This window comes from Alosa pseudoharengus, unplaced genomic scaffold (genome assembly GCF_046254945.1).
Source record: "Alosa pseudoharengus isolate Yale_2024_CS ecotype anadromous, Long Island Sound unplaced genomic scaffold, YU_APseudo_1.1 YU_APseudo_1.1_scf_44, whole genome shotgun sequence".
NCBI classification, from domain to species: Eukaryota; Metazoa; Chordata; class Actinopteri; order Clupeiformes; family Clupeidae; genus Alosa; species Alosa pseudoharengus.
In genome coordinates, this window is record NW_027468798.1 from 222,303 (window position 1) to 241,270 (window position 18,968).

General features: G+C 31.6%; 1 protein-coding gene across 1 annotated transcript; it reads left to right on the top strand.

The window, feature by feature from the left end:
• Positions 1-648: 648 nt before the first annotated feature.
• On the top strand, positions 649-4,142 carry LOC143103473 (uncharacterized). The gene is made up of 2 exons (XM_076267256.1): positions 649-1,289; positions 2,267-4,142. Exons 1-2 carry the CDS (start codon positions 1,097-1,099, stop codon positions 4,057-4,059), a joined length of 1,986 nt encoding a protein of 661 aa, XP_076123371.1. The 5' UTR covers positions 649-1,096; the 3' UTR covers positions 4,060-4,142.
• The last annotated feature ends 14,826 nt before the right edge of the window (positions 4,143-18,968 follow it).

Below are 18,968 nucleotides of genomic sequence, written 5' to 3' on the forward strand. Positions count from 1 at the left end.
ACTTTTTTTGCCCTAGTTCATGCATTTCACATGTGTAGAAGTGAAATAAAAAATAATTTGGACAATATCTGACATATTTTGAAATTTGTCAAAAATCTGTCTTTTGTCCTGTCCCCGGACCTTATGTGAAAACTAAGAAAAACTGAAAAGTACTAAAAAAAATCAGACCAATTTTTTTTTCACTTTTTTGCCCTAGTTCATGCATTTCACATGTCTAGAAGTGAAATAAAAAATAATTTTGACAATATCTGACATATTTAGAAATTTGTCAAAAATCTGTCTTTTGTCCTGACCCCGGACCTTATGTGAAAACTAAGAAAAACTGAAAGGTACTAAAAAAAATCAAACCAATTTTGTTACACTTTTTTGCACTAGTTCGTGCATTTCACATGTCTAGACGTGAAATAAAAAATAATTTGGACAATATCTGACATATTTTGAAATTTGTCAAAAATCTGTCTTTTGTCCTGACCCCGGACCTTATGTGAAAACTAAGAAAAACTGCAAGGTACTAAAAAAAAATCAGACCAATTTTTTTTCACTTTTTTTGCCCTAGTTCATGCATTTCACATGTCTAGAAGTGAAATAAAAAATAATTTGGACAATATCTGACATATTTTGAAATTTGTCAAAAATCTGTGATGCGATCTGGGAAAACCCGTCGGATGTCGCGCTGTCACGTTTCGAGGAAATAGTAAAAATAGGTCGGTTGTCATTTATTTGGCAAAATTGTGTTTTCATTAAATTATTATTATATAACATCTTGTCTATAAGTCCTGAAAATATCTAGGTGAAATTCACTAGTTTTATACATTAAAAATTGATTTATATTGGCCAAGCTGCCTGAAAGATCATCTACATTTGAAACCGCGAACGGCGGAGGTGCATAAAGAATCTCCCATAACTTGCTTTTGCCAGGCTATAAACACTAGGCTACAAAGACGGTTCACCAATCAAAGCCATAAAGTAACCACACGAATGAAATCATATCAATGCACATGTTCCCGCCATATATACATTGTAACACTGTGATATGTTTTGATAAACCTAACGTTAACGTTACGTGAGGATGTCAGTCTTGTGAGAGTCTACAGAGATGACGGAGCTCAAGAAAAGGGAGTCTGAGGTAGCTGCTCACTTAAATGATGCTGCACGTCTCAATCTGCTAAATCCTGGCGATGCCACTGCCCTGAACGATGTGATCATGGATTATTTCACATCCAGAGATCCAAGAGATGACGAAGGATCGGATTGTAATGAATTTACTGAAGAAGAGGAGTCCGATGAAGGTAAGCTAGCCATGCTATTCTTAATGTAAGATACAAGGTGCTTGTTATTTTGAAAGACCAGTGTAAGACTAGTTATCAAAAACCTACAAGGTAACGTTACGATTAAAACATCCAGAGACTGCACTAGTAATAAAACAACAATAAAACAATTTACTTAATTTTAAAATCCCCCTCTGGTAACTTATCTCCTTGTGTAACGTTATAAACGTGATGTAGGTTAGCCTAGTGCTATTCCTGACAGGCTAGAAAGTTCCCTGGAAGATCAGGGTTGTTCGTTCAGAGTAACTTTATCCATTACGTTACCATGTTCCCGTTATACATTTATTTTGAATGGCGACACGAAGGCTTAAAACTAAAACGTCAAGTTAAAGCAACAAACTATGGCTGGTTATGCATGTAAGTCCAGCTGACATGTGAGTTTAAAACGGAGACTTAACGTTAATGTTCGAGATGCAGACTGTAGCATTAACGTTAGCTGCTAGGTTAATACACTTGGTGATGTTCATGATTGCGCCATGCTAGTGACATTCAAGACTGTAGCCTTGCATTACTGACGGTGAAGACGGTTTCTTCACTCTGTGACATTATGCAATTTAAATGTAAGACATATAAATCTTATTTTGGGAATGAGAGATGTTGGATTGAGCCAGATCCGATAGCTTGTCAGCATTCTGTGCAAACCTGCACGTAACATGTTCACTTTTTTATTAGTAGGCTACACCTTAACATAAAGTTAACTTGGTCGCACCTTGTCAAACAAAATAATCTAATCATGATGATGATGATGATAATTGTTTTGAGTAATAATAGTAGTACTACTATAGTAGTAGCCTACACATGTGTCTTATGGGCATAGACATATTGCAATGGTGAAATACTTGTGTGATAGATTCTCAATGTTGATTATTAATAATAATGTAGTTCAGCCTTTTTTATATAATACATGTATTACAGTTATTCATTCTTACTCATTTCAGGTGATGACCATCCCACATCTATTATTGAAGATGTAGCAGAGATACTACCACCTGTTCCACATCAAGAAGAGAATGGTGATGTGCAAGAGTTTGTATGTGCATGCAAATACAATAACGGTCATCCATGTTCAACACGTTTCATGCAAGAGGAGTTGCAGATGATTCGTTACTGTTTCTTGGAAATGACAAGGGAAGAGCTAGATATCGCCATTTTAGCTAAACTCTCGTGTGGAATGCATCTTTCTCAGCTAACATCCCGCACCCATAAAAAAGAACAGACAGTTCGGAAGTCCCAAAGAACTGATTTCTTTCACCATGGGGAGAAAATATGCAGGGATACGTTCAAATATCTCCATGGCATTGGGCAGGTCAAGCTAGATGCTCTTATTAAGCATTATAAGGAGCATGGTGTTACTCCTCGAATTCATGGCAACAAAAAGCGCCAGCCTCCTAATGCACTGAAGAAAGAGGACAATATGTATGTTGCACATTTCATTTTAAACTATGCTGAAACTCATGGCATGCATCTTCCAGGGAGGGTACCAGGCTTTTGGAGGAGTGATTTGAAACTTCTTCCAACTAACTGTACAAAGGTGAAGGTGTACTCTGATTACTGTGTGGCAGTTGCTGCAGCGAATCAGCGTGTGGTTTCTGTAGTTACGTTTCGCCGTATCTGGCGGGAAGTGGTGCCATTTGTTGTCACAATGCGGCCAGCAACTGACCTGTGTTGGACATGTCAAAAATATCAAAAACACATTAGTGAGGCTGCCAATAAGGCTGATTCAGAAAAGGTAGAGCTACATCGTCTGGCCACTGAACATCTGGAGAAGGCTAGAGTAGAACGTACACACTATCAGCAACTTTGTAAGGATTCAAAAGCAAACTTGCCTGCTGGGTTAGAGTTAGGTCCACACATTCCTTGTAGCTATGAGGGAATGGTACATTATAGCATGGACTTTGCACAACAGATTCACTACCCCAATGATCCCCTCCAACCAGGGCCGATGTATTTCAAAACACCACGTAAGTGTGGAGTTTTTGGTGTAGCATGTGAGGCCTTGCCAAAGCAGGTTACTTTCTTGTTGGATGAATGCATACAGACTGGTAAAGGTAGCAACTGTGTTATTAGCCTTTTACACTCATATCTTGAGAATTATGGACTGGGTGAAATGCACATGCACCTTCATGCAGATAACTGCGCGGGACAAAACAAGAACTCTTTTGTGATGTGGTATCTGATGTGGCGTGTCTTGACAGGTCGTCATGTGTCAATCAAAATGAGTTTCCTTCTTGCTGGGCACACAAAGTTTTCCTGTGACTGGTGCTTTGGGCTCTTTAAAAGAAATTTTAGGAGGAATAAGGTTGACTGCTTGGATGACATTGCCCAAGTAGTTCAAAACTCAAGTCCATCTGGAGTCAATGTACCATGTCTTTGTGGTAGAGAGGATGGCACTGTTCTTGTACCCATGTATGACTGGAGCACATTCTTGGGTACATACTTCAGAAAATTACCCACCATTAAAAGCTTTCATCATTTCTTATTCTGTCAGGGCTCCACATTAGTAACAATGAAAACATTTCTTAATAGTGAGGAAGTTTCCCAAGACTTGGGGAGAAATGGTGTTGACTTTGATGCACTTGACCCAAATGCTTTGCCTGATCAACTCCTCCCAAAGGGGCTTGATGCTAAAAGGCAACAGTATCTTTACAATGAGATAAGGGAATTTGTGACAAAGGACAAGCAGGACTTGGTTTGCCCCCTCCCTCAGGCTGTAACCATGAATGAGGATTAATTGAATACAAGGGTTGAATCTATAGTTAGTGTTGTTACTCAACTTTTCCATTTGAATTTACGATAAGTCATGATATATTGCATATTTTTATGTTTTCTGTATATATATATATATATATATATATATATATATATATATAAGCTTACTGCATGTTTCAGATATTTTCTGCATAGTTATACTGCATATTTTTCTGGATATTTTTACTGCATGATTTGATGATATTCTATGTGTTGTTACCTCAACGTTTCCATTTGAATTCACAATAAGTCATGATATACAGCATATTTCAGATATTTTCTGCATAGTTATACTGCATATTTGTATACTTTTCTGGATATTTTTACTGCATGATTTCATGATACTTTGAATGATAGCAAAACAATAATTACATCGAATATGTGTTGATACCTCAACTTTTACATTTTGAATTCACAATAAGTCATGATATACTGTATATTTCTGATATTTTCTGTAGTTATACTGCATATTCTTTATATTTTCTGCATATGTATACTGCATGATTTGATAATATACTGTATAATAACAGAATGATACTGACATTGTCTAATACATATATAATGTACAGTAACTTATAAAGAGAAAAAGAAACAAAAAAAGAAGAGGAAGAGTAAAACAAATTAAATTCATTGAATGTTGAATGAATAAATACATTCTTCATTTTTATCTAATTAATGAGTGTTGTGTGTTTGCTTGGTGCCAAAGTAACCATTTTTTTTTATCTTTTACAACATATACAGTGACTAAAATAAGTGTGTGCCATAATAGAGTAATTGAAATTTAACATGTGATATTCGATTGTGGTGATTCTATTTAGAATGTCCATCTTTAAAGCTGTTTTTCTCAAAATTCCATTTCATAAAACCATGTTACTAAGCTGATTTCAGATAATGATAACATTTGTTACAGACATGCTATGAAAAAAAGGAAAACAGATTTGAAAAGACATTGAAAGCAGCTTTAAGGTGGTATCAGAATCTTAAGTTGGTAAAATTTCACCATGTGATGGGTTTTCCCAGATCGCATCACATCTGTCTTTTGTCCTGACCCCGGAACTTATGTGAAAACTAAGAAAAACTGAAAAGTACTAAAAAAAATCAGACCAATTTTTTTTCACTTTTTTTGCCCTAGTTCATGCATTTAACATGTCTAGAAGTGAAATAAAAAATAATTTGGACAATATCTGACATATTTTGAAATTTGTCAAAAATCTGTCTTTTGTCCTGACCCCGGACCTTATGTGAAAACTGAGAAAAACTGCAAGGTACTAAAAAAAAATCAGACCAATTTTTTTTCACTTTTTTTGCCCTAGTTCATGCATTTCACATGTCTAGAAGTGAAATAAAAAATAATTTGGACAATATCTGACATATTTTGAAATTTGTCAAAAATCTGTCTTTTGTCCTGACCCCCCGGACCTTATGTGAAAACTAAGAAAAACTGAAAGGTACTAAAAAAAATCAAACCAATTTTTTTACACTTTTTTGCCCTAGTTCATGCATTTCACATGTCTAGAAGTGAAATAAAAAATGATTTGGACAATATCTGACATATTTTGAAATTTGTCAAAAATCTGTCTTTTGTCCTGACCCCGGACCTCATGTGAAAACTAAGAAAAACTGAAAGGTACTAAAAAAAATCAAACCAATGTTTTTACACTTTTTTGCCCTAGTTCATGCATTTCACATGTCTAAAAGTGAAATAAAAAATGATTTGGACAATATCTGACATATTTTGAAATTTGTCAAAAATCTGTCTTTTGTCCTGACCCCGGACCTTATGTGAAAACTAAGAAAAACTGAAAAGTACTAAAAAAAATCAGACCAATTTTTTTTCACTTTTTTTGCCCTAGTTCATGCATTTCACATGTCTAGAAATGAAATAAATAATGATTTGGACAATATCTGACAGATTTTGAAATTTGTCAAAAATCTATCTTTTGTCCTGACCCCGGACCTTATGTGAAAACTAAGAAAAACTGAAAGGTACTAAAAAAAATCAAACCAATTTTTTTACACTTTTTTGCCCTAGTTCATGCATTTCACATGTCTAGAAGTGAAATAAAAAATCATTTGGACAATATCTGACAGATTTTGAAATTTGTCAAAAATCTGTCTTTTTTCCTGACCCCGGACCTTACGTGAAAACTAAGAAAAACTGAAAAGTACTAAAAAAAATCAGACCAATTTTTTTTCACTTTTTTTGCCCTAGTTCATGCATTTCACATGTCTAGAAATGAAATAAAAAATGATTTGGACAATATCTGACAGATTTTGAAATTTGTCAAAAATCTGTCTTTTGTCCTGACCCCGGACCTTATGTGAAAACTAAGAAAAACTGAAAGGTACTAAAAAAAATCAAAGCAATTTTTTTACACTTTTTTGCCCTGGTTCATGCATTTCACATGTCTAGAAATTAGATAAAAAATGATTTGGACAATATCTGACAGATTTTGAAATTTGTCAGAAATCTGTCTTTTGTCCTGACCCCGGACCTTATGTGAAAACTAAGAAAAACTGAAAAGTACTAAAAAAAATCAGACCAATTTTTTTTCACTTTTTTTGCCCTAGTTCATGCATTTCACATGTCTAGAAGTGAAATAAAAAATCATTTGGACAATATCTGACAGATTTTGAAATTTGTCAAAAATCTGTCTTTTGTCCTGACCCCGGACCTTATGTGAAAACTAAAAAAAACTGAAAAGTACTAAAAAAAATCAAACCAATTTTTTTACACTTTTTTGCCCTAGTTCATGCATTTCACATGTCTATAAGTGAAATAAAAAATGATTTGGACAATATCTGACATATTTTGAAATTTGTCAAAATTCTGTCTTTTGTCCTGACCCCGGACCTTATGTGAAAACTAAGAAAAACTGAAAAGTACTAAAAAAAAATCAAAACAATTTTGTTACACTTTTTTGCCCTAGTTCATGCATTTCACATGTCTATAAGTGAAATAAAAAATGATTTGGACAATATCTGACATATTTTGAAATTTGTCAAAATTCTGTCTTTTGTCCTGACCCCGGACCTTATGTGAAAACTAAGAAAAACTGAAAAGTACTAAAAAAAATCAGACCAATTTTTTTTCACTTTTTTTGCCCTAGTTCATGCATTTCACATGTCTAGAAATGAAATAAATAATGATTTGGACAATATCTGACAGATTTTGAAATTTGTCAAAAATCTATCTTTTGTCCTGACCCCGGACCTTATGTGAAAACTAAGAAAAACTGAAAGGTACTAAAAAAAATCAAACCAATTTTTTTACACTTTTTTGCCCTAGTTCATGCATTTCACATGTCTAGAAGTGAAATAAAAAATCATTTGGACAATATCTGACAGATTTTGAAATTTGTCAAAAATCTGTCTTTTTTCCTGACCCCGGACCTTACGTGAAAACTAAGAAAAACTGAAAAGTACTAAAAAAAATCAGACCAATTTTTTTTCACTTTTTTTGCCCTAGTTCATGCATTTCACATGTCTAGAAATGAAATAAAAAATGATTTGGACAATATCTGACAGATTTTGAAATTTGTCAAAAATCTGTCTTTTGTCCTGACCCCGGACCTTATGTGAAAACTAAGAAAAACTGAAAGGTACTAAAAAAAATCAAAGCAATTTTTTTACACTTTTTTGCCCTGGTTCATGCATTTCACATGTCTAGAAATTAGATAAAAAATGATTTGGACAATATCTGACAGATTTTGAAATTTGTCAGAAATCTGTCTTTTGTCCTGACCCCGGACCTTATGTGAAAACTAAGAAAAACTGAAAAGTACTAAAAAAAATCAGACCAATTTTTTTTCACTTTTTTTGCCCTAGTTCATGCATTTCACATGTCTAGAAGTGAAATAAAAAATAATTTGGACAATATCTGACAGATTTTGAAATTTGTCAAAAATCTGTCTTTTGTCCTGACCCCGGACCTTATGTGAAAACTAAAAAAAACTGAAAAGTACTAAAAAAAATCAGACCAATTTTTTTTCACTTTTTTTGCCCTAGTTCATGCATTTCACATGTCTAGAAGTGAAATAAAAAATGATTTGGACAATATCTGACATATTTTGAAATTTGTCAAAAATCTGTCTTTTGTCCTGACCCCGGACCTTGTGAGAAAACTAAGAAAAACTGAAAGGTACTAAAAAAAATCAAACCAATTATGTTACACTTTTTTGCACTTGTTCGTGCATTTCACATGTCTAGAAGTGAAATAAAAAATGATTTGGACAATATCTGACATATTTTGAAATTTGTCAAAAATCTGTCTTTTGTCCTGACCCCGGACCTTGTGTGAAAACTAAAAAAAACTAAAAGGTACTAAAAAAAATCAAACCAATTTTGTTACACTTTTTTGCACTAGTTCATGCATTTCACATGTCTAGAAGTGAAATAAAAAATGATTTGGACAATATCTGACAGATTTTGAAATTTGTCAAAAATCTGTCTTTTGTCCTGACCCCGGACCTTATGTGAAAACTAAGAAAAACTGAAAAGTACTAAAAAAAATCAGACCATTTTTTTTTTTCACTTTTTTTGCCCTAGTTCATGCATTTCACATGTCTAGAAGTGAAATAAAAAATAATTTGGACAATATCTGACAGATTTTGAAATTTGTCAAAAATCTGTCTTTTGTCCTGACCCCGGACCTTATGTGAAAACTAAGAAAAACTGAAAAGTACTAAAAAAAATCAAACCAATTTTGTTACACTTTTTTGCACTTGTTCGTGCATTTCACATGTCTAGACGTGAAATAAAAAATAATTTGGACAATATCTGACATATTTTGAAATTTGTCAAAAATCTGTCTTTTGTCCTGACCCCGGACCTTGTGAGAAAATTAAGAAAAACTGAAAGGTACTAAAAAAAATCAAACCAATTTTGTTACACTTTTTTGCACTTGTTCGTAGATTTCACATGTCTAGACGTGAAATAAAAAATAATTTGGACAATATCTGACATATTTTGAAATTTGTCAAAAATCTGTCTTTTGTCCTGACCCCGGACCTTGTGTGAAAACTAAGAAAAACTGAAAAGTACTAAAAAAAATCAGACCAATTTTTTTTCACTTTTTTTGCCCTAGTTCATGCATTTCACATGTCTAGAAGTGAAATAAAAAATGATTTGGACAATATCTGACATATTTTGAAATTTGTCAAAAATCTGTCTTTTGTCCTGACCCCGGACCTTGTGTGAAAACTAAGAAAAACTGAAAGGTACTAAAAAAAATCAAACCAATTTTGTTACACTTTTTTGCACTTGTTCGTGCATTTCACATGTCTAGACGTGAAATAAAAAATAATTTGGACAATATCTGACATATTTTGAAATTTGTCAAAAATCTGTCTTTTGTCCTGACCCCGGACCTTATGTGAAAACTAAGAAAAACTGAAAAGTACTAAAAAAAATCAGACCAATTTTTTTTCACTTTTTTTGCCCTAGTTCATGCATTTCACATGTCTAGAAGTGAAATAAAAAATGATTTGGACAATATCTGACATATTTTGAAATTTGTCAAAAATCTGTCTTTTGTCCTGACCCCGGACCTTGTGAGAAAACTAAGAAAAACTGAAAGGTACTAAAAAAAATCAAACCAATTATGTTACACTTTTTTGCACTTGTTCGTGCATTTCACATGTCTAGAAGTGAAATAAAAAATGATTTGGACAATATCTGACATATTTTGAAATTTGTGAAAAATCTGTCTTTTGTCCTGACCCCGGACCTTGTGTGAAAACTAAAAAAAACTAAAAGGTACTAAAAAAAATCAAACCAATTTTGTTACACTTTTTTGCACTAGTTCATGCATTTCACATGTCTAGAAGTGAAATAAAAAATGATTTGGACAATATCTGACAGATTTTGAAATTTGTCAAAAATCTGTCTTTTGTCCTGACCCCGGACCTTATGTGAAAACTAAGAAAAACTGAAAAGTACTAAAAAAAATCAGACCATTTTTTTTTTCACTTTTTTTGCCCTAGTTCATGCATTTCACATGTCTAGAAGTGAAATAAAAAATAATTTGGACAATATCTGACAGATTTTGAAATTTGTCAAAAATCTGTCTTTTGTCCTGACCCCGGACCTTATGTGAAAACTAAGAAAAACTGAAAAGTACTAAAAAAAATCAAACCAATTTTGTTACACTTTTTTGCACTTGTTCGTGCATTTCACATGTCTAGACGTGAAATAAAAAATAATTTGGACAATATCTGACATATTTTGAAATTTGTCAAAAATCTGTCTTTTGTCCTGACCCCGGACCTTGTGAGAAAATTAAGAAAAACTGAAAGGTACTAAAAAAAATCAAACCAATTTTGTTACACTTTTTTGCACTTGTTCGTAGATTTCACATGTCTAGACGTGAAATAAAAAATAATTTGGACAATATCTGACATATTTTGAAATTTGTCAAAAATCTGTCTTTTGTCCTGACCCCGGACCTTGTGTGAAAACTAAGAAAAACTGAAAAGTACTAAAAAAAATCAGACCAATTTTTTTTCACTTTTTTTGCCCTAGTTCATGCATTTCACATGTCTAGAAGTGAAATAAAAAATGATTTGGACAATATCTGACAGATTTTGAAATTTCTCAAAAATCTGTCTTTTGTCCTGACCCCGGACCTTATGTGAAAACTAAGAAAAACTGAAAAGTACTAAAAAAAATCAGACCAACTTTTTTTCACTTTTTTTGCCCTAGTTCATGCATTTCACATGTCTAGAAATGAAATAAAAAATGATTTGGACAATATCTGAGAGATTTTGAAATTTGTCAAAAATCTGTCTTTTGTCCTGACCCCGGACCTTATGTGAAAACTAAGAAAAACTGAAAAGTACTAAAAAAAATCAGACCAATTTTTTTTTCACTTTTTTTGCCCTAGTTCATGCATTTCACATGTCTAGAATTGAAATAAAAAATAATTTTGACAATATCTGACATATTTAGAAATTTGTCAAAAATCTGTCTTTTGTCCTGACCCCGGACCTTATGTGAAAACTAAGAAAAACTGAAAGGTACTAAAAAAAATCAAACCAATTTTGTTACACTTTTTTTGCACTAGTTCGTGCATTTCACATGTCTAGAAATGAAATAAAAAATGATTTGGACAATATCTGAGAGATTTTGAAATTTGTCAAAAATCTGTCTTTTGTCCTGACCCCGGACCTTATGTGAAAACTAAGAAAAACTGCAAGGTACTAAAAAAAAATCAAACCAATTTTTTCACACTTTTTTGCCCTAGTTCATGCATTTCACATGTCTATAAGTGAAATAAAAAATGATTTGGACAATATCTGACAGATTTTGAAATTTGTCAAAAATCTATCTTTTGTCCTGACCCCGGACCTTATGTGAAAACTAAGAAAAACTGAAAGGTACTAAAAAAAAATCAAACCAATTTTGTTACACTTTTTTGCACTAGTTCATGCATTTCACATGTCTAGACGTGAAATAAAAAATAATTTGGACAATATCTGACATATTTTGAAATTTGTCAAAAATCTGTCTTTTGTCCTGACCCCGGACCTTATGTGAAAACTAAAAAAAACTGAAAGGTACTAAAAAAAATCAAACCAATTTTTTTACACTTTTTTGCCCTAGTTCATGCATTTCACATGTCTATAAGTGAAATAAAAAATGATTTGGACAATATCTGACATATTTTGAAATTTGTCAAAAATCTGTCTTTTGTCCTGACCCCGGACCTTATGTGAAAACTAAGAAAAACTGAAAAGTACTAAAAAAAATCAAACCAATTTTGTTACACTTTTTTGCACTAGTTCATGCATTTCACTTGTCTAGAAATGAAATAAAAAATGATTTGGACAATATCTGACAGATTTTGAAATTTGTCAAAAATCTGTCTTTTGTCCTGACCCCGGAACTTATGTGAAAACTAAGAAAAACTGAAAGGTACTAAAAAAAATCAAACCAATTTTTTTACACTTTTTTGCCCTAGTTCATGCATTTCACATGTCTAGAAGTGAAATAAAAAATGATTTGGACAATATCTGACAGATTTTGAAATTTCTCAAAAATCTGTCTTTTGTCCTGACCCCGGACCTTATGTGAAAACTAAGAAAAACTGAAAAGTACTAAAAAAAATCAGACCAACTTTTTTTCACTTTTTTTGCCCTAGTTCATGCATTTCACATGTCTAGAAATGAAATAAAAAATGATTTGGACAATATCTGAGAGATTTTGAAATTTGTCAAAAATCTGTCTTTTGTCCTGACCCCGGACCTTATGTGAAAACTAAGAAAAACTGAAAAGTACTAAAAAAAATCAGACCAATTTTTTTTTCACTTTTTTTGCCCTAGTTCATGCATTTCACATGTCTAGAATTGAAATAAAAAATAATTTTGACAATATCTGACATATTTAGAAATTTGTCAAAAATCTGTCTTTTGTCCTGACCCCGGACCTTATGTGAAAACTAAGAAAAACTGCAAGGTACTAAAAAAAAATCAAACCAATTTTTTCACACTTTTTTGCCCTAGTTCATGCATTTCACATGTCTATAAGTGAAATAAAAAATGATTTGGACAATATCTGACAGATTTTGAAATTTGTCAAAAATCTGTCTTTTGTCCTGACCCCGGACCTTATGTGAAAACTAAGAAAAACTGAAAGGTACTAAAAAAAAATCAAACCAATTTTGTTACACTTTTTTGCACTAGTTCATGCATTTCACATGTCTAGACGTGAAATAAAAAATAATTTGGACAATATCTGACATATTTTGAAATTTGTCAAAAATCTGTCTTTTGTCCTGACCCCGGACCTTATGTGAAAACTAAAAAAAACTGAAAGGTACTAAAAAAAATCAAACCAATTTTTTTACACTTTTTTGCCCTAGTTCATGCATTTCACATGTCTATAAGTGAAATAAAAAATGATTTGGACAATATCTGACATATTTTGAAATTTGTCAAAAATCTGTCTTTTGTCCTGACCCCGGACCTTATGTGAAAACTAAGAAAAACTGAAAAATACTAAAAAAAAATCAAACCAATTTTGTTACACTTTTTTGCACTAGTTCATGCATTTCACATGTCTAGACGTGAAATAAAAAATAATTTGGACAATATCTGACATATTTTGAAATTTGTCAAAAATCTGTCTTTTGTCATGACCCCGGACCTTATGTGAAAACTAATAAAAACTGAAAAGTACTAAAAAAAAATCAAACCAATTTTGTTACACTTTTTTGCACTAGTTCATGCATTTCACATGTCTAGACGTGAAATAAAAAATAATTTGGACAATATCTGACATATTTTGAAATTTGTCAAAAATCTGTCTTTTGTCCTGACCCCGGAACTTATGTGAAAACTAAAAAAAACTGAAAGGTACTAAAAAAAATCAAACCAATTTTTTTACACTTTTTTGCCCTAGTTCATGCATTTCACATGTCTATAAGTGAAATAAAAAATGATTTGGACAATATCTGACATATTTTGAAATTTGTAAAAAATCTGTGTTTTGTCCTGACCCCGGACCTTATGTGAAAACTAAGAAAAACTGAAAAGTACTAAAAAAAATCAGACCAATTTTTTTTCACTTTTCTTGCCCTAGTTCATGCATTTCACATGTCTAGAAGTGAAATAAAAAATGATTTGGACAATATCTGACATATTTTGAAATTTGTAAAAAATCTGTCTTTTGTCCTGACCCCGGACCTTATGTGAAAACTAAGAAAAACTTCAAGGTACTAAAAAAAAATCAAACCAATTTTTTTACACTTTTTTGCCCTAGTTCATGCATTTCACATGTCTATAAGTGAAATAAAAAATGATTTGGACAATATCTGACATATTTTGAAATTTGTCAAAATTCTGTCTTTTGTCCTGACCCCGGACCTTATGTGAAAACTAAGAAAAACTGCAAGGTACTAAAAAAAAATCAAACCAATTTTTTTACCCTTTTTTGCCCTAGTTCATGCATTTCACATGTCTAGAAGTGAAATAAAAAATGATTTGGACAATATCTGACATATTTTGAAATTTGTAAAAAATCTGTCTTTTGTCCTGACCCCGGACCTTATGTGAAAACTAAGAAAAACTGAAAAGTACTAAAAAAAATCAGACCAATTTTTTTTCACTTTTCTTGCCCTAGTTCATGCATTTCACATGTCTAGAAGTGAAATAAAAAATGATTTGGACAATATCTGACATATTTTGAAATTTGTCAAAAATCTGTCTTTTGTCCTGACCCCGGACCTTATGTGAAAACTAAGAAACACTGAAAAGTACTAAAAAAAATCAGACCAATTTTTTTTCACTTTTTTTGCCCTAGTTCATGCATTTCACATGTCTAGAAGTGAAATAAAAAATGATTTGGACAATATCTGACATATTTGGAAATTTGTAAAAAATCTGTCTTTTGTCCTGACCCCGGACCTTATGTGAAAACTAAGAAAAACTTCAAGGTACTAAAAAAAATCAAACCAATTTTTTTACACTTTTTTGCCCTAGTTCATGCATTTCACATGTCTATAAGTGAAATAAAAAATGATTTGGACAATATCTGACAGATTTTGAAATTTGTCAAAAATCTGTCTTTTGTCCTGACCCCGGACCTTATGTGAAAACTAAAAAAAACTGAAAGGTTCTAAAAAAAATCAAACCAATTTTTTTACACTTTTTTGCCCTAGTTCATGCATTCCACATGTCTATAAGTGAAATAAAAAATGATTTGGACAATATCTGACATATTTTGAAATTTGTCAAAATTCTGTCTTTTGTCCTGACCCTGGACCTTATGTGAAAACTAAGAAAAACTGCAAGGTACTAAAAAAAAATCAAACCAATTTTTTTTCACTTTTTTTGCCCTAGTTCATGCATTTCACATGTCTAGAAGTGAAATAAAAAATGATTTGGACAATATCTGACATATTTTGAAATTTGTCAAAAATCTGTCTTTTGTCCTGACCCCGGACCTTATGTGAAAACTAAGAAAAACTGAAATGTACTAAAAAAAATTAGATCAATTTTTTTTTCACTTTTTTTGCCCTAGTTCATGCATTTCACATGTCTAGAAGTGAAATAAAAAATGATTTGGACAATATCTGACATATTTGGAAATTTGTAAAAAATCTGTCTTTTGTCCTGACCCCGGACCTTATGTGAAAACTAAGAAAAACTGAAAGGTACTAAAAAAAATCAAACCAATTTTTTTACACTTTTTTGCCCTAGTTCATGCATTTCACATGTCTAGAAATGAAATAAAAAATGATTTGGACAATATCTGACAGATTTTGAAATTTGTCAAAAATCTGTCTTTTATCATGACCCCGGACCTTATGTGAAAATTAAGAAAAACTGAAAAGTACTAAAAAAAAATCAAACCAATTTTGTTACACTTTTTTGCACTAGTTCATGCATTTCACATGTCTAGTCGTGAAATAAAAAATAATTTGGACAATATCTGACATATTTTGAAATTTGTCAAAAATCTGTCTTTTGTCCTGACCCCGGACCTTATGTGAAAACTAAAAAAAACTGAAAGGTACTAAAAAAAATCAAACCAATTTTTTTACACTTTTTTGCCCTAGTTCATGCATTTCACATGTCTATAAGTGAAATAAAAAATGATTTGGACAATATCTGACATATTTTGAAATTTGTCAAAATTCTGTCTTTTGTCCTGACCCCGGACCTTATGTGAAAACTAAGAAAAACTGCAAGGTACTAAAAAAAAATCAAACCAATTTTTTTACCCTTTTTTGCCCTAGTTCATGCATTTCACATGTCTAGAAGTGAAATAAAAAATGATTTGGACAATATCTGACAGATTTTGAAATTTGTCAAAAATCTGTCTTTTGTCATGACCCCGGACCTTATGTGAAAACTAATAAAAACTGAAAAGTACTAAAAAAAAATCAAACCAATTTTGTTACACTTTTTTGCACTAGTTCATGCATTTCACATGTCTAGACGTGAAATAAAAAATAATTTGGACAATATCTGACATATTTTGAAATTTGTCAAAAATCTGTCTTTTGTCCTGACCCCGGACCTTATGTGAAAACTAAGAAAAACTGAAAAGTACTAAAAAAAATCAGACCAATTTTTTTTCACTTTTTTTGCCCTAGTTCATGCATTTCACATGTCTAGAAGTGAAATAAAAAATAATTTGGACAATATCTGAGAGATTTTGACATTTGTCAAAAATCTGTCTTTTATCCTGACCCCGGACCTTATGTGAAAACTAAGAAAAACTGCAAGGTACTAAAAAAAAATCAAACCAATTTTTTTACCCTTTTTTGCCCTAGTTCATGCATTTCACATGTCTAGAAGTGAAATAAAAAATGATTTGGACAATATCTGACATATTTTGAAATTTGTAAAAAATCTGTCTTTTGTCCTGACCCCGGACCTTATGTGAAAACTAAGAAAAACTTCAAGGTACTAAAAAAAAATCAAACCAATTTTTTTACACTTTTTTGCCCTAGTTCATGCATTTCACATGTCTAGAAGTGAAATAAAAAATAATTTGGACAATATCTGAGAGATTTTGACATTTGTCAAAAATCTGTCTTTTATCCTGACCCCGGACCTTATGTGAAAACTAAGAAAAACTGCAAGGTACTAAAAAAAAATCAAACCAATTTTTTTACCCTTTTTTGCCCTAGTTCATGCATTTCACATGTCTAGAAGTGAAATAAAAAATTATTTGGACAATATCTGACATATTTTGAAATTTGTAAAAAATCTGTCTTTTGTCCTGACCCCGGACCTTATGTGAAAACTAAGAAAAACTTCAAGGTACTAAAAAAAAATCAAACCAATTTTTTTACACTTTTTTGCCCTAGTTCATGCATTTCACATGTCTAGAAGTGAAATAAAAAATAATTTGGACAATATCTGAGAGATTTTGACATTTGTCAAAAATCTGTCTTTTATCCTGACCCCGGACCTTATGTGAAAACTAAGAAAAACTGCAAGGTACTAAAAAAAAATCAAACCAATTTTTTTACCCTTTTTTGCCCTAGTTCATGCATTTCACATGTCTAGAAGTGAAATAAAAAATTATTTGGACAATATCTGACATATTTTGAAATTTGTAAAAAATCTGTCTTTTGTCCTGACCCCGGACCTTATGTGAAATCTAAGAAAAACTGAAAAGTACTAAAAAAAATCAGACCAATTTTTTTTCACTTTTTTTGCCCTAGTTCATGCATTTCACATGTCTAGAAGTGAAATAAAAAATGATTTGGACAATATCTGACATATTTTGAAATTTGTAAAAAATCTGTCTTTTGTCCTGACCCCGGACCTTATGTGAAAACTAAGAAAAACTTCAAGGTACTAAAAAAAAATCAAACCAATTTTTTTACACTTTTTTGCCCTAGTTCATGCATTTCACATGTCTATAAGTGAAATAAAAAATGATTTGGACAATATCTGACAGATTTTGAATTTTGTCAAAAATCTGTCTTTTGTCCTGACCCCGGACCTTATGTGAAAACTAAGAAAAACTGCAAGGTACTAAAAAAAAATCAAACCAATTTTTTTACACTTTTTTGCCCTAGTTCATGCATTTCACATGTCTAGAAGTGAAATAAAAAATAATTTGGACAATATCTGAGAGATTTTGACATTTGTCAAAAATCTGTCTTTTATCCTGACCCCGGACCTTATGTGAAAACTAAGAAAAACTGAAAAGTACTAAAAAAAATCAAACCAATTTTGTTACACTTTTTTGCACTAGTTCATGCATTTCACATGTCTAGACGTGAAATAAAAAATAATTTGGACAATATCTGACATATTTTGAAATTTGTCAAAAATCTGTCTTTTGTCATGACCCCGGACCTTATGTGAAAACTAAGAAAAACTGAAAAGTACTAAAAAAAAATCAAACCAATTTTGTCACACTTTTTTGCACTAGTTCATGCATTTCACATGTCTAGACGTGAAATAAAAAATAATTTGGACAATATCTGACATATTTTGAAATTTGTCAAAAATCTGTCTTTTGTCCTGACCCCGGACCTTATGTGAAAACTAAGAAAAATTGAAAAGTACTAAAAAAAATCAGACCAATTTTTTTTTCACTTTTTTTGCCCTAGTTCATGCATTTCACATGTCTAGAATTGAAATAAAAAATAATTTTGACAATATCTGACATATTTAGAAATTTGTCAAAAATCTGTCTTTTGTCCTGACCCCGGACCTTATGTGAAAACTAAGAAAAACTGAAAGGTACTAAAAAAAATCAAACCAATTTTGTTACACTTTTTTTGCACTAGTTCGTGCATTTCACATGTCTAGACGTGAAATAAAAAATAATTTGGACAATATCTGACATATTTTGAAATTTGTCAAAAATCTGTCTTTTGTCCTGACCCCGGACCTTGTGTGAAAACTAAGAAAAACTGAAAGGTACTAAAAAAAATCAAACCAATTTTGTTACACTTTTTTGCACTAGTTCGTGCATTTCACATGTCTAGACGTGATATAAAAAATAATTTGGACAATATCTGACATATTTTGAAATTTGTCAAAAATCTGTCTTTTGTCCTGACCCCGGACCTTATGTGAAAACTAAGAAAAAATGCAAGGTACTAAAAAAAAATCAGACCAATTTTTTTTCACTTTTTTTGCCCTAGTTCATGCATTTCACATGTCTAGAAGTGAAATAAAAAATAATTTGGACAATATCTGAGAGATTTTGACATTTGTCAAAAATCTGTCTTTTATCCTGACCCCGGACCTTATGTGAAAACTAAGAAAAACTGAAAAGTACTAAAAAAAATCAAACCAATTTTGTTACACTTTTTTGCACTAGTTCATGCATTTCACATGTCTAGACGTGAAATAAAAAATAATTTGGACAATATCTGACATATTTTGAAATTTGTCAAAAATCTGTCTTTTGTCATGA